The following is a 15,295-nucleotide window of genomic DNA, read 5'->3' as shown; positions in this document are numbered from 1 at the left end:
ATTAATAATATTATTATTATTATCATAAAAATTGTAGGGCTACCTAAAAAGGAACAAAATTTTTACCAAATGTCGTCCCTGGCTTTTGCTTCTTTCATTTCAGATATCCCACATGCTGTAATAATTAAAGCCGTAGTATTTTTCCCGAGAAAGAGTAACGAAACGCGAAGAGAACCTCAGAGAGAGCAGTTTGCGCCCACTAAAGTGTTTTTATCCATGTTAAAATCAAAATATTTGCTCATTTAGGCGTTCCATAAAATTGTGCCGTTCTGTCGCTGTGCTGTTTTGACGCTGTGCTGTTTTGTCAACGTGCTGTTCCGTCGCGTGCGCTTTTGACGCCGTGCTGTTTTGTCGCGTGCTGTTTTGTCGGGTGCCCTTTTGACGCCGTGCTGTTATGTCGGTGCTCTTCTGTCGCGTGCCCTTTCGTCGTGTGCTGTTTTGACAGCGCCCCCTAATAATCATGCAAACAGGTTTGATTTAGGAATATAGGAATAAAAATATGTTCTCTGCGTTAAAAATTTACCTTACTGTTGCAGTATTTAACAGTGATTTTTGTAGGGAAATGATTGACACCAATGCATATAATCATGGCTTAGGGCATACGACTGTGCTGCGAGAAATGTTGGATGCTGTCAAAAGTAGTGAAAAAAAAAAAAAACCCTTCCATCAAAGTTAGAGTTATGCACAGTGTTATACCAAGCTTCAAAGTAGTTCATTTGCACCGTTATGGTATGCAAACTTTTGGCAATGAACACCTGCACGTATGAGTACTGAATTGCTGCACCAGGCAAAGTAATAAAACAAAAGAAGCCAGAAATTTTCAAATGTAAGTAAAAAAAACGCTTCACTTGTTGCCATGGGGACAACACTGCAATGGGAAGTTGTCCAGTGCGATACTGCCAACCAGCTAACCTACTTTGCATTGAAAGCCCATTGAAAGCCATCTCCCCCTCCGTTTGGTCTGCTAACTGGGCTATGTACTGTTCACAGAGGAGCTGAAAATGATGTTTTGTGGAAAGAGAAAGGCTGTAAAAGGCACTCCAATTTTAAGGCAATGCCTTCCAGATGCCCCATGTTCAAAAGGACATGAAAGGCTACAACCGTGACAACTTTTGATAAGTGAAACCTATGTTGCAACTTCGGAAGCCGTTTTCTCAAAACAGTTTTTTTTGCCACCTGTGTCGCTTGTTCCAGGGATTTCTTCGTGACTGCTGGGTCTATTTTGATTCCCTTTCTTGCATTACATTCCTTGATGAACAGTTCAGGTCGTGACACTTTTGGTTTTCCAGATCTGTTTTTTGTAATTTTTTTATTCAAATAATCGTTCACAGTCGACATGCCTGTTGCACATTAACCTCTAAAAAAATGAAAACTAAAAAACATTGTGTTGTAAAAAAAATTCTAAAACTGTCACGACCTCGTCCGTTCATTTGGGAATGCAAAGCACTCCGAACAAGTTTTCTATCATGTTTTATAAGCCGCTCAAGCTCGGTACAAGCGGAACAGAAAGAAAATTTAATAAATGAAAAAGTTATCAAAATATTACCTTGAAATTTTTATGGTGTTATAACAGAAGCACTTCCAGTTGCTGTGCCAATTTTCATCAAAATCCACAAAGAAATAAAAAAGTTGATTTTGAAAGCCACGTCCCCCCTTAAACAACTAACAGAGTGACAGAAAGAGGGCAGTTTAGGCAGGACTCTTCTGTGAAGATTCTGAATAAGTCAATACGGTAGCATGACATACTACAGTTGAATCTCGATATAACGAACCTCGATTTAACGAAATTTGCGATATAGGGAATTTTTTGAAGTTTTCTATCAAAAGTTCGCAAAATGCATGCATTTTTATCTCAATTTTACGAAGTAATTTCGTGCGGCGCTTCCGATTTAACGAAGTCACGGCAAGAAAGAAACAACGAAATTCCGGTCAAGGCACGTTTTATTTTGCCTCTCAGAGCCTACATAGAAAATATACAGTACTCGCATTAATTCTTAAGCGGCTAAAATGAAAGAAAAACAATGAAGTCTGCGGTTGACAAGAATTAAAAGCAATGAAAGAAGCTGCTCAAACCGCTAGCGGTCATAGACGGCTGAATGGTGGGGCCACCATTTTGACATCTCCGTCATTGCCTACGCTTAGGCTGCCGAAGCCTACTTCAAGCTTTTTTTTTCTACGCATCCTTGCTCACGGTGCTGTCAGGTGCTGTTGCTCTAGGTTGTGCACGCTGATAACCACATTAATATTTTGTTTGCACATCATTGGATGAGTCTTGTAAGCAGCATGAGCACTCCAAGGGAAAGGAAAGGGTTCCGAACCAGAGCCTGAGGAAGTGTCGGTGAAACCGACGGTAGACCGACGGCCACCGAAGTGATGAATGCCATCGACGTTTTGCCGAGGCACGCACGCGGACGCGAATGTTTAAAGAGCAAGCCTTGTTAGCGCTGTCAACATACGAGGTCAAGAAACACCAAGCACTGCTTACGGACTTCTTCACTACGGCTTAAACATCAAGTGCTGGTGGCAATAAATTGCTCTCTTTGAACGGGGTCATCTTCGTTTCAGCCGTGTTCATTAGACAGGTGCGATGCAGAGAAATCAGTTTCTTTAGGGCTCAGTGGGCATAAAAGTAATTGCTTAATCGAATTTGGCCGGAAAAAATTTAATGTAAGCTTTCCGCTTTAGCGGGAGCATGTAAGCGCTGCTACACACAGTCGGTCCGCGTGTACTCGCTCGACTCGCTATCATGGCTATCTCTAGTGTCGTGGTTGCATCACGCGCCCATACTGCAGAGTTTTTGTACAGGAAAAAAGTCTTTCGAAAGCTTTATAGCACCCTTCCGCTGTTGGCCCGCCGCACCCCTCAATGCCGCGCCTAAGCCTACCACTGAACGGACGAAAAGAGGCGTAACTTCGAACCAGCACCTCGCCGGGGTGAAGTTCACGGGGCATGGACGTGGGTTCAATTGACTAACAGAGGCGTTTAGTAGTGGCCGAAATGAAAAAAATAAAAGTGGAAACCTAGTCTGCTATCATATTTAATGAGGCGTTGCGGAAAAAGCACCGGTTTTACGACGACACATGAACTACCGTCGGCTATCCGAATTCCATTGCCTAAGTGTTGAAACTCTTACTTCACACAATTTTCGCCGCCAGTTTTAGTACAAATTTCCCTTTCAGTGGAGAGGTAACTACACAGCAGTTGTTTCTGGGTGATGGGCAAGGTTTTGAAACCTCAATAACTGGTTAAATGAACTGTAAAATCGAAACCTCGATTTTACGAAATTCTCGATTTAACGAAATTTCCGCCCCCAAGTACGACTTCGTTATATCGAGGTTTAACTGTATTTGCATTGGTGAACGGATTTCGCGTTGACCTATCCCTCTCACCACTCGTTCCGTTTTCCTTGGTTTGAAGGCCAAATCGACATCCCACCCCTGGGAAACAGTCAGGCCGATGTGGGGAGACTTGAAGCTGGGCAAAATTTAGCATAGAGAATTCCTGGAGACACTTAGGTGTGCCGGCATGCTTTGATGCCGGCATGCCGGTGATGATCAAAGGAGTGCTGACACGAAAATTTTATGATCCGTTTTTATTGCTTTTATCGGTGCTGCTGCTGCCGCAGCGAGTGGTATATTTGTATGCACAACACCCCAATCTACAGCTTAGCGTCCCTTTAAAGGAGCCATGAAGAGAAAACACAAGTTTGGTTCACTCAAAAGACTGCCTCGTTAGAATCATACTGACACCACTTTTAAGGTAAACTTCGCTCAAATAAGCTGTATAATTAAGAAAAAAATAGAATGGCCATGCGACCCACTAGCTCATTTCCCGCAACAGAACCTATCATGTCATACCAGCCAGCTGTGTGATTGGCGGAGGGCGGCAAAAGCAGACGCAAATTAGGAAAAGCTTATAAGCTCGCTGAACAAGCTATTTTCAGGGAACATTCTTTTTAAAGCCGTAAGAATGGTGGGACAAACAGTGGAAGTTACGAAAGCACTCGTAAACATGCAAGTACCGATGCGTACTGCTGTTGGCACTGCGCGCACTATGCTTGGTTTAGCTGCACAGGACTGCGGGGCTTTGGGGTTGTTTCAGACGACACTGGCCGATTGACGCAAGCAACGGTGTCTTCCGTGGCCATATTTGTCGAGCGAGCACTATGTTTCACGAAACTATCATTTTCTCCCGGAACAAAAACAAGGCAGTTTTAAGTGCGGTCAAAAGTAAACCCAAGGCAGAAAACGGCTTGCCGCGGTGTAGTGGCACCATCTGGGTTCACTAACGGTAAACAAGGAAGGCCCTGGGATGATATTGCAGACCACGAAAACACACGATTTAGCGGGAAAATCAAAATTTTAACTTAAATTAATTTCTCGGTGAATGAAGCATCGTTTGCATTTGGACAAGCGCTGGGGGAACTATAAAACACGAAATCTTTCGAATAACGCAAACTTGAATCTTGTCTTCATGTCTCCTTTCAGAACGCTTCGGTGTGTTGCTTGTGGAATTTAGAAAAGCAGCCATGGGAGGAGGGACATTTTTGGAACGGATCTGAGTTGCTGCAAGTTTCATGGTACTGACATGACGTCCTCTGTCTCTCTCTCTTTTTTTGCAGTCCCAGTTTGCTAGCTATGTGTGCTGACGACCACTTGGTCCGAGTCGCCAACGTGTCGCAGCCAGAAGACCATGTCATGTAAGTGTTTGCTGAATGCTCTCTTTGCCGGCACTCCGATTGTTCTTCAGAGCTCATGTGGGACCTTGGAAAACCCTTCGCTTTGAAACGCTTGCCTTCAAGGCCTTGAGACTCCTGAAATTTTTACGGACCCTTAAAAATCCTTCCATTTATTCTGTTCTTTTTTTTTTTTTTAACCATAAAGACAACATGAAGCACGTGGCTGATCTTCTATAGCAAATGCATTTTGTAATGCACTGAAAGTGCCTATTTGTGTAACTCTAACAAACTGTTGTGGGAAATCATTGGAGAACAAAATGTCGCTGAAATCACTGTTGCGAACAAGGCGGACAAGTCCCCTTGTTGAAGCATCGGCTCGGGGAACTTTGCCATTGTTTGACGATTTTCCATCGCTTCAAGCCTTCATCTTATCATGAACTTGGGGCCTTAAATTTCGGTTTCGAACAGAGTGCGCTGTTCTTGAAAATCCACTCGGGGAGCCTTGAAAGTTTTCAAAGACCATTGAATTTTTGTGACATAAACCAGCGTGAACCCTGTTATTGTTGTGCTGGTTGGAAGGGTGAAGTTTCTGCTGTCTGCTCCTGAAGTGTGCATTGGACAATTAACCCTTTTCAGAAAAATGTCTTTTGTTCTGCTGGGCTCCAGTAAAGTGTTTATTTTTTAATGCGAAAAATGGTTTGGCACAATATATACAAGACATGTCAACGTGAAGCAAGTTAGATGTGCATTGTAGCTGTATAGCTTTAGAGACTTAAAAGGTCAGAATGCTAAATTAAATATGGAAGTGCAAAGTTTTTGGCATATTTTGAAAAACTGTTAGGAAGATATGCTGTCTCAGAATAAAATATTTTTAAGCAACATTTTGGAATATACGAATATGCAGTGTTTTGTATGTGTATTATCAATTTTCTTAGTACAAAGTGAACTTCCAATTTGGTGGGTTTTTCATTTGCAAAAAAAAGAACTCAGCTTTTTGAAGCCCTCGGAAGAAAGTTTTCTGATTTTTTTTGTGATCCTAGTTAAGATTTTTTAAACACAAGAACGGTTCCACAAACGAGATATGCAAGCACATAAGAACGAAGCTATGTAAGTTATAGATATAGTTATCGATGCAAAGTAGAGATTAGAATGCAAATTTAAATTTGTCAAACAAGATTTTTGGCTTACTTTAGAATTTAACGTTTCTAAATAAGCTATTTGGCATGTACAAAGTTCGTGTAAGCGTATTGTGAATGCCCTCAGTAAAAACGGAAGCCCTAGCTTGGGTGGTTTCTCAGCTGAAAAATAACTTGCAGCCTTTGCAAACCATTACAAAGAAGACTTTTCAACTCACTCCCAATAGCCATTTCTGTCGATGCAATAATGGCAGCACCTAAAAATGTGCAAAGCACATATAAAAACGAAACAAAATAGACATGCTTTTAAGTGCGTCTATTTTTAACTTTACGGTGAAAATGATAAATTCAATTTGGCAGAATTTTTTTTAGAAATATTCTTATGTCTCAAAGAAAATTTTTAAAAGCGTTTTGAAATGTGAGAAGTTTTTGTAATGATACTATTGTCGATGTACGATGAAGACGCAACGGCACTGCCTTGCGTCTATTTTTCTAACGTGGACGGTCCACTGGAGTTGACGCTCATTTCCATTTCCGCAGCTATGCGAGTGAGGCGCACACGGACTTTGTCCGCGGCCTCTGCTGGTCCAGCGAGCGCTCGGACCACGTGCTGCTGTCGTCGGCCTGGGACGGACAAGTGCTCCAGCACTTTGTGGACAGTCAGCGACTCCAGCACGGTGACGCCCCTACTCCGACGAAAGACTGGAGTCCCTCCGGAGCTGTCATGTGATTACAGCGGCCCTGGGAAATCCGTGGGGTGGGTCGCGTTTTGTTATTTAAGGCTGGTGCGCCGGCTGCGTGCGTTCTTTCTTTTTCTTTTCGTTTGGTTCCACTGTTTGTTTGGGCCAAAGTGGTTTTTGCTCGGTGCTGTATGTACTGTTCAAATGGCAGGGAATGTTGCACCATGCATTACAGTCACACAGCTGTTCCTGGCCGCATTGTCAACAGAGAAAAGCGTAGAAGCACGGCAGTGCCTTTAATTTAATTTCCATTGCTTGTTGCGCAGTGTTGACAGACCTGTCGGTGTCACTCGCTTCTGTGTTTGTCATTTGTACCTGCAGTCTAAGTTGCCTCGTGTGGACTGTGTACAGGAGGGCTCTACTGCCAAGGACTGGGAAATAAAAGTTCGTAGCTCTTTAAAAGAAAATGTTTCTCACTTCTTGAACTCAATACCTTTGCCAGCCACGTGAATTGAGACTGCCCTGTGGCTTTGTATGTACGACATTTTGGAGCATGCTAAAAATCTTTCGCAACCTCATTAGCTTGTAAGCTGTCACCCAGGTGTACTTTCAACAGGTGAAGCTCCATTTTAGTTTTGAAGTATAGTTAACCATTGTTATAATGAAGCGGGATGTAGGGATGGAATGGATATGGCAAACAAATAGCAAGATTTTTTGGAAAGGCCCCGTGGAAACCTGAATATTGACTACCTCACTTTGGCGCAGTAAACTGCTGGGTTTTATAGGCTCCACTGCGAAACTTTAATTACAAGCTAATTTCACTGTGCAACTGCTGTTTTTAGGAGTTCAGTACTTCTCTTTTGCTATACTGATCGTGGTTTTAACATTCTGTGACTCATCCCTTGCTGTGATTGAGTTGCAGCAAATGCAAGAAGGCCGCATTTTTTTCTTCAGTAGTTGTGGTTTGATTTACGGAGTTTTATTATCGTGCTCTGTGTGCGATATGTAGCGAGGCCAAAGTACAGGATGTTCTGACTATGGTGAAAGCTGCCGCACTGGGCACAACAATGACCGAAATGGCAAAAGATTGTGACATCTCGCGAGTACTCTGTCTACGACCTTGGGTAGCAAAGAATCTGTCACCGACTCTATTGTACAGTGTAGAACATTTATAACGTAACCGCTTATAGTGCGGGATCTGGGTTTAATGCGGGTTTCTGTGACCACCGGTTTGCCTCCCATACAACTCTGTGCATAAGCATATTGCTTAAAACACAGTTGGCCGAAGCGCAGTACTGTTTATAGTGCATTTTTTATCTCCTGTTTATAGTGTGCTGATGTCCCTGCTGTCCTGTAACTTCCACACAAACGAAAAAAATAGGCACCCAAACAAAGTTTGCGTGTTCCGTTTGTACTCGCGTGATAACTGCAGCTGCCCTTGCTTGACACGCAACGAGTTGTTTTTATCAAAACATTGTGCAACCCCTTTTTCCCTTTTCCAACATCTGGAGGTAGTGAGCTACAACGCAGAGAAGTTTCCACTACCTGAACGTTGGGCTGATAAGCAACTGCCTCAGCGTCCCAATGCAGGGGGGGGTCTGTTCGTAGACGCTAAGAAACAGCCCCGCCCCCTCACAACACGACTGCAAAGGAAGTTATGGTTTGTAAGACTAGCAGCACCCTGCTGCAGCGGCTGATGTGGAAAAAAGGGAAAAACAAAAACAAAAAACACGGCGCCTCTGTTTGTGAGAGGCCTTCATTTGATGATAAGATGTGGCTGGATTTGCGCATGTTTTGCTTATATTTAGTGTGGTACCGTTTATGGTGCGGATTTTGACGGCTCCCACGATACCTCTTATGAGCGGTCTACACTGTATAGCATAAAAGAAGGCACAAGAAATGGCGCTCCTGCCTTCGAAAGGCTGTCTGTGATATATCTACATGGTCTCGGATATTATATACGACAAACGTGTCTCGAACATCCATTGCTACTGCTTTGAAGGCAGGAACTCTAAACTTAAGATGCGGTGGAGTCCAGTCCTACTTAGGCAGCTGCAGGGTCATCAAGGATTGTGCGAAGTCGGTCGGAGCAGCTGAAAGAGCCACCACTTGCCTCGGGAAGATGCTACAACAAGCACTCACTGACTTCTTTGGAACAAGGTAGGTTCTTGTCGTACCCCCGTTTTTCCCGTTTTACAGCAAAGCTGTCTTGCACTAGACTCTTACCAAAAGCAGGTCACATTGTGGGCTAACGTACAGGATAGCAGAGGACCCCGGCTAGCTTCGCTAGAGGAAGCTACGCGCCGTACACTAGCCCTGTGGAATCTGAAGACTCGCGCACGATTTCGGGTACTCACATGCAGTAGACAGGCTCCGGCAATCCAAAGTAAGGCTTTATTGCCTGGCAGATACAGGGCATATACCAGACAACACGACTGTCACTTGCGGGGAGACAGTGGCTCCTATCGCTCGCTGAAGCCGCGGGACTCTGACCTCGATATCCGTCATCACGGCCGCGGGAGCAGGGGAGGCATCCCGTGTGACCAATCAGGGCAGAATCTCTCAGCAGAGTCCGTGAGTCCGTGGAGCCAACTGGGTTCACCGTCATCGGGGCATTCGGAGTAGGCACTGCCGAGCCAACCGATTCCGACCAAATTCCCCAGTCAATTCCCGGCGGAACGCTCGTTCGTCCCGCAGGTAAGCTCCGGGGGAGAGGAGGTCTTCCCCAGGTCGGGGAGAGGGTGTGGCGCAAAGGAAGGTGACAAACTGGTCCTCCTTCCCTCGTGCCCTCGCGCACATGTTCGCGGCGAGCCGGTTGGGGTCACGAAGAGGTCACGACTGACGTGGCGCGCCGGCTGCCCAAAATAGCGGCTCCCAGCTGGCGAAAACATGTGCAGGCGAGGCGTAGGGAAACACGGATCCCCACAACGTCGACAAAGAATCACACATGCTCACTGCAGAGGTAGTGTTAAAAGCTCTAGCTCTCCATCAAGTGTAGGTATCTTGGGACAAAAATGGCCGCATATCTGTTGCCTGCACGGCAAATGTCGACGAAAGACGATAGTCGACTGGCGCCCCTGCCAAATAAATGCCTCCCTTCGCTTTCCCGCTCGCCTCTCATGGTGTTCCTCTGCCGTCTCGCTCCTCTTAAGATAAAGAGGTTTGCTCAAGTCAATTTAAATCTGCCACGTTCCACTGCTCCAAGTCGGGTGCCTCGATGCCAGCTTTGTTGTACGGCGGAGACGCGAGTGAATTGAGGCACCCTACTTAAACATTTATAAAGCACGCTGCCCTACTCCACGAGCGTTTCAAGCGGAACGTGGAACTCGCCTAGCGCCTGGCGTCGACCAGGCTTGCGCGTGCCACTCGCCAAAAATACCACGAAAACAGCTCACATGCGTCCGCGCCTCAAGGGGGAGCACAAGACAGGCCACGTGATAGACGCCCAGATCGCAAAGCCGGTTGCCGCCGATTCTGGCGTGTGCTGACACATTCCACTTCGGGAGAAATGTGAAAGGATGCGCACAAAACGATCCGGGCTTGCCTGTCATGCACGAGGAAGACGGCGATATACAGTGGAACCCCATTCACACGTTTTCCACCGGACCGGTAAAACAAAACGTAACAACTAGGAAAATACAGCAGTGAGGAAACATTCGAAAATGAATTAAAACAGTGCAGCTTTGACTTGCACTCATGTGTTTCTGGAACTTTGGATTTCAAACTTTAAAAAACTCGAGAATCTAGGATTGCCACTTTTTGCGGTCGTTGGAAAACACCATGTGTGGCATTGCAAGGTCCCTAGTGATGTCGACTCTCTTCCGCACTGGCTGCTTGTCTACTGTTTTTCGTACGTCAAGCTTTTGCAGAAGCCTCCCGTTTTCGCGGCGCCGTCAGGGCATGACAAATTTCGCGGTTGCAAGTTCAACAGTGTTCCCAAAGGTTGCGGTGGTGCTTTATGGCAAACACGCACTTCCGGCATTCCGAAGTGAAACTTCCATCGTAGGCGCAGTGGTAATGGTGATAGCATAGAGTAACATAGGGTCATCTAGTGGTGACGAATCGCACCCGCGTGTGGCTTCATGCAGTCAGTTCCGTAGCCAAGCCTGGCCAAGGCTCGTCAAACGTCAAAATGGCGGTCAGCGCACGTTTCCCGGGTGGCTTCGGAGTGTCTGATTGCGACAAAAGATCCGGGAACGTACTCTGAGCCACGACGTAACAGTGAGGATTTTAATACATGCGACTCTATGTGAGCTGCGCCGGGACCAGGCAAAAACACCGTAGCAGCCGGTAAAGTAAGACGCAGCACTGAGGCACGCAAGAACGGGGTTCTATTGTAGGTGGAAATGACGGTGACTGCTGGTACCGCAGTGAAAAGCGAGGACGGAACATGTAAATAAACAATTTCGAACCTAATGCAATGTATGGTGGTGTGTCCTTCAGTGCTTAATACATGGAAAGAAGTCCAAGTCTTGCCTTGTCCAAGTCCAAGCCTTGCGTAACTTAGTGAAAACATTTTAAAGCGAAGCTTTCAGCCTCCAGTTCACCCAAGGCGCACTGCAGGAACACCGCCTCCTGTATTTTTTTCAATGCCCTGAATGAACTGATCAAAGCCCAGCGCGTGTCTCAATTACAAAGACTTGCCCTCATCCCCACAGGCCGTCAGGTTCTTCATAATACAGGCCGAACCCCGCCCCCTGCTCGTCTCACTCTACAGCGCATTCCCCTTTTTATTCGGCAACAACTCAGAACAGCGCCCATACACAGGCACAGGCAGCCCACTTAAAGGGGTACTGACACCAATTTTCGGCTTTAACATTATTGCACAGTTCGCTTCCTTTAGTTAACAGAACACCCTGGCTGAAATATGAGCGGCCTGCGACGAGAAGAACGTCCTTTAATTGGATCTCCTTTATCGCGCCGATGGAACAGCACGAAGAGCGGCACTCAGCAAATGGACATCAACGTGACATCATCCCGTGGCAGCCAAAAGAAGTGACGCGGACAGCGCTCATCAAAAAAATTGGCCGCGTATCTGCTTCTTTCGTTGCAAATGTCGCCAAAAGATGATCGTCTTTATCAAATTTTGCCAAGTAAATGCCTCCCTTCGCTTTCCCGCTTACCTCTCATGCTGTTTCTCTTGCGTCGCGCTCCTCCCAAGGTAAAGACGTCAAAGTTTTGCTTAAATCATTTTAAATTTCCCGCGTTCCACTGCTCCAAACCGGGTGTCTCGATGGCAACGCTGCTGTACGCCGAAGACGCGCGTGAATCGAGGCGCCCTACTTCAACGTTTATAGAACCGTGTTTCCCTACTCCATGTGCGTTGCAAGCAGGACGTGGAACCTATCTAGTGGAACCTTTCGTAACTGTTGCCAGTTGATTTCTTAAAATGGCACCAGAAGCCATAGTGGCGCGGGCGACAGCAGGCGATGGCGGATTGAATTTTTTTTCTGCAGTTGATGAATTATTTAATTTCGCAAAAGTCAAGCATGTATGATTTTTTTTATAAAGGAACACTGCAAATATCACTTCTGTATTAATTTGTTGTCTTATTTTTTATTTATTCAGGCATTCAGAGTCCGGACATTGCGTCAAGGGAATGACGTCAATATTTTGTTTAAAAATGACAGCAACACCCCCACCTCTCGTGTCACGGTCCCTACGATATATTTTATAAGCGGGTGGAACGACATCCTCATCAAGTATAGCACTGTGAAGCCAGGTTTCTGTGATAACAGCAATGTGCGGGCTGCGTGACAAAAGTTCGGCTTCGAGTTGATTTATCTTGTTCACAATACTTCGGGCATTTATATTGAGGAGCCTAAAACGGTTGTCACACACCCGTCACGCCGTATCTTGCTCAGGGGAGGCGTTCACAGCATTGCTAACCAAATCGTCAGCGGGCTTCGGAGTGGTTTTACGGTAAATTTTTTGCCTCATTTTTCGCTTCATTCCAGATGAAAAGGTTGTCGCCAATGCATAACTTATCATGAATAAGGAAAGCTGTTTTGCCTTGGGATTTATCTGCCTTAGCGCTCTCCCAAAGAAGCTTGCGCTTTTGGAGGGTCTGCTGAGAATAATCGTTCTGAATGAAGATTTTAGTACCCTTAAGTTTTTTAACGTTCTTCATTACGGACGTCTTTTCGTTGTAGTCTTGAAAGTAAAGGATCACAGGTCCATTAGTAGCTGCCTTACCCAGACTATGAATCCGGGCTACGGAATCGCATTTTACATTGAGCTTTTTTTTTCAAAGGTATCCGTGATAACCTTGCGCCTGAGATCAGCTTCACTTTCGGCAGGGTCTTCGGATATACCGAAAACTACCACGTTGAGCGTCTCTCCTATCTTCGAGGTCCGTAAGTTTTCTTGTTTGAAATTCAATGGTTTTCTGAGTTCATATTAGGTTGGCCAGGTCATCTAACTTCGCTGTCTTCAGTTTAAGTTCAGAGATATGATTTTCGATTTCAAGAAATCTTTTGCCAACGTCAGCTATAAGATTTTCCGTTTTTGCAAGCAGGTCAGTCACATCCTTTTGTAATTCATTTTGCCCTTCCAAAATTTTCTTGGGACATTTGCTCGGTGTTAGGCCCTGGATTCAGCTCAATATCACCGCACAAAAATAACTTGAGAACAGAAAAACAGGTGTATGCAATAGCAGAACACTGGTGTGGGCACGGCAGGAGTAACAAAAAGCGATCATCACTTTTTATAGAACAGTAGGTGGGACTGACCTGCATGAAGCAGACGAAGCGGTTGATTAGGGCCATGTTCATGCCAAACCCGCCGTGCCCACTGAAGTGAAAGCTGTGCAAGGATTCCTTTATCAGAAGAACAGTCGATGACGTCACAGTCTTTGTGGTGGTAGATGGCAGCAGCAGCATGATGACGTCAGGAGGCGGAGCATCGTATGGCGGTGACTCGTTGATGGACGAGTCTGTTCGCGTAATGTCTTGTTCTTCTTCAACAATGTTGACAAGTATGAACATTACACCGGACTTAGACGGGTAGATTTAGCTGTGACTATATAAGACTAGTGCGCAGGCATTGGCTGGGTAGCTGAATCGAGTCACAGACACACAGACATACGGACCGACCAAAATTTCTGGGTTTAAGTAGCCCAAGAAAGACTATCGTCTTTAAAACTCGTAATGTCCCTTCACGCACGTGGCCTCGCGAGCGGCGACTAGGCGCCGGCGCATTCACAAACGGGTCTACGTAGCCAAAGCTACAGGCGTGACCGCTGCCCAGAAAGGCACTGTTGGCAAAAGTGAAGTTCCACACACGGGAAAGGAAGCAATAACATAGCCCGGAATCGCAATAGAAGTCACCATCAGGACTTTTATTGAAAGAGGTCATCGAATTTCCGCGGCAATGGTAGGCCTAGCACCTTCAGGCAGCTCATCCGTTCAGCTTCGGCGATGGCGCGGTCGAAACAACGCTCCCACAGGCCTCGGAAAGGTTTTGACGTCCGCACAAAGCGGTGAGGTCATGCCGGGATTCTATCATATGCGCCTTTCGGGCTGAAAGCATGGGAAATTGAAACAAACTTTCATGCAGTTCTATGTAATTAATTATCGCGCGCTGAAGTATTTAAAGTGCTGTGTCGGGTTCGCTAACAAAAGCAATAAAAATGGAACATAGAATTTTCGTAAGAAGCTCGAGTACGCCATCTCGAGAAGCGTTACGGCAACGACCCGCAGACCCGCTACACGTAAGAAGCTCGAGTACGCCATCTCGAGAAGGGTTATACTTAACCCTTTGGAAGCTTCTCAGCACCATCTGTCGGCGGGGGAGACTTGTGACTTCCTCTTCGTCACCCCTTGCAGCAGACGACGCTAACCATCATTTCATTACGCTTCACGAGCTGCCTCATGCTCGTACGGCTGCGCCGGCTCGCGCCCGCTTCTTCTTCTAGATTCATAAAGACTCATCGTCATAGGCGTGCGCACAGGGGGGGCAGGGGGGGCGGCCGCCCCCCCTAATCATCTGAAGGGGGGCGCCAAATTTGCCCCATACCTTGCCGATGTAACACATGAAAGTACAAATTTCTGCTCAGAAATATTTTGTATGTGTTGCAGTTCCATCGCATTGAAATAAAAATTTCATAACCATCCCTCTGCACTGCGTTCGGACCGCTAGGCCTTCAGTGGGAAAAGGTGGGGGGGGGGGCGCAGCGGTAAGACTTTGCCCCCCCCTAATCTAGAACTCTGCGCACGCCTATGCTCATCGTATCACGACGTGTCGCTCCGCTTTCTGAGCATCGCGCCGCAGCTGGAGGACCCAGAGGTCCAACAACACTGGTTAAGACGGACGATGAAATTACCGCTATAGATGAGGAAAAACTGTAGAGCCCATGAAAGCACGACTGCGAGCTGTCTCTTCTTCTTCCGATTCTTTGTTATCGGGACGGTTTACTGTAGCGGGATAGTGCTCTCTAGTGCAGTGCTAGTGCGGGCATTCCATGGCTTTTCGTATTGTTCAGCCATCGTCGTCGTTGGACGGAGCGGTGCATTTCCTGTCTAATTTGGCACTCTGTGCACCGCTCTCCAGACCCAGAACACTTCGACCGTGCCGGAACGGCGCAATCGATTGGGCGACGGCTCTGTAACGCCACGGCGATTCCGACCGCGGGGAGCATCGTTGTAGTCAGAGAGGGTTGGTTTTCCTGCCACCGCCTCCGGTATTTTACAACGCCAAACGCGTCGCCCGCTTCCCAGTGCTCCGGCAGTGCCCACATTTAACTGGGATCACCCAACCGCAACTAAATTCCTCAGCAGCTTGCGGCTGGTTGCCATGGCAAC

At 46.3% G+C, this 15,295-nt stretch overlaps 1 protein-coding gene across 1 annotated transcript in view; it reads left to right on the top strand.

Annotated features, from left to right (window-relative positions):
• Positions 1-6,961, top strand: part of LOC144141198 (methylosome protein WDR77-like) — a 51,254-nt gene extending 44,293 nt beyond the window's left edge. The window contains exons 8-9 of the mRNA XM_077672763.1: positions 4,622-4,699; positions 6,355-6,961. Coding sequence (XP_077528889.1) covers positions 4,622-4,699; positions 6,355-6,544 — 268 coding nt within the window. The 3' untranslated portion in view covers positions 6,545-6,961. The remainder of the gene's footprint in view (positions 1-4,621; positions 4,700-6,354) is intronic.
• The last annotated feature ends 8,334 nt before the right edge of the window (positions 6,962-15,295 follow it).

The sequence above is a fragment of the Haemaphysalis longicornis genome, unplaced genomic scaffold (assembly GCF_048455015.1).
Source record: "Haemaphysalis longicornis isolate Haplotype H1 unplaced genomic scaffold, Haemaphysalis longicornis Haplotype H1 scaffold_6, whole genome shotgun sequence".
Taxonomy (NCBI): domain Eukaryota; kingdom Metazoa; phylum Arthropoda; class Arachnida; order Ixodida; family Ixodidae; genus Haemaphysalis; species Haemaphysalis longicornis.
The sequence above is the reverse complement of the archived record's forward strand: the minus strand, read 5'-3'. Positions and strand labels throughout refer to the sequence as shown.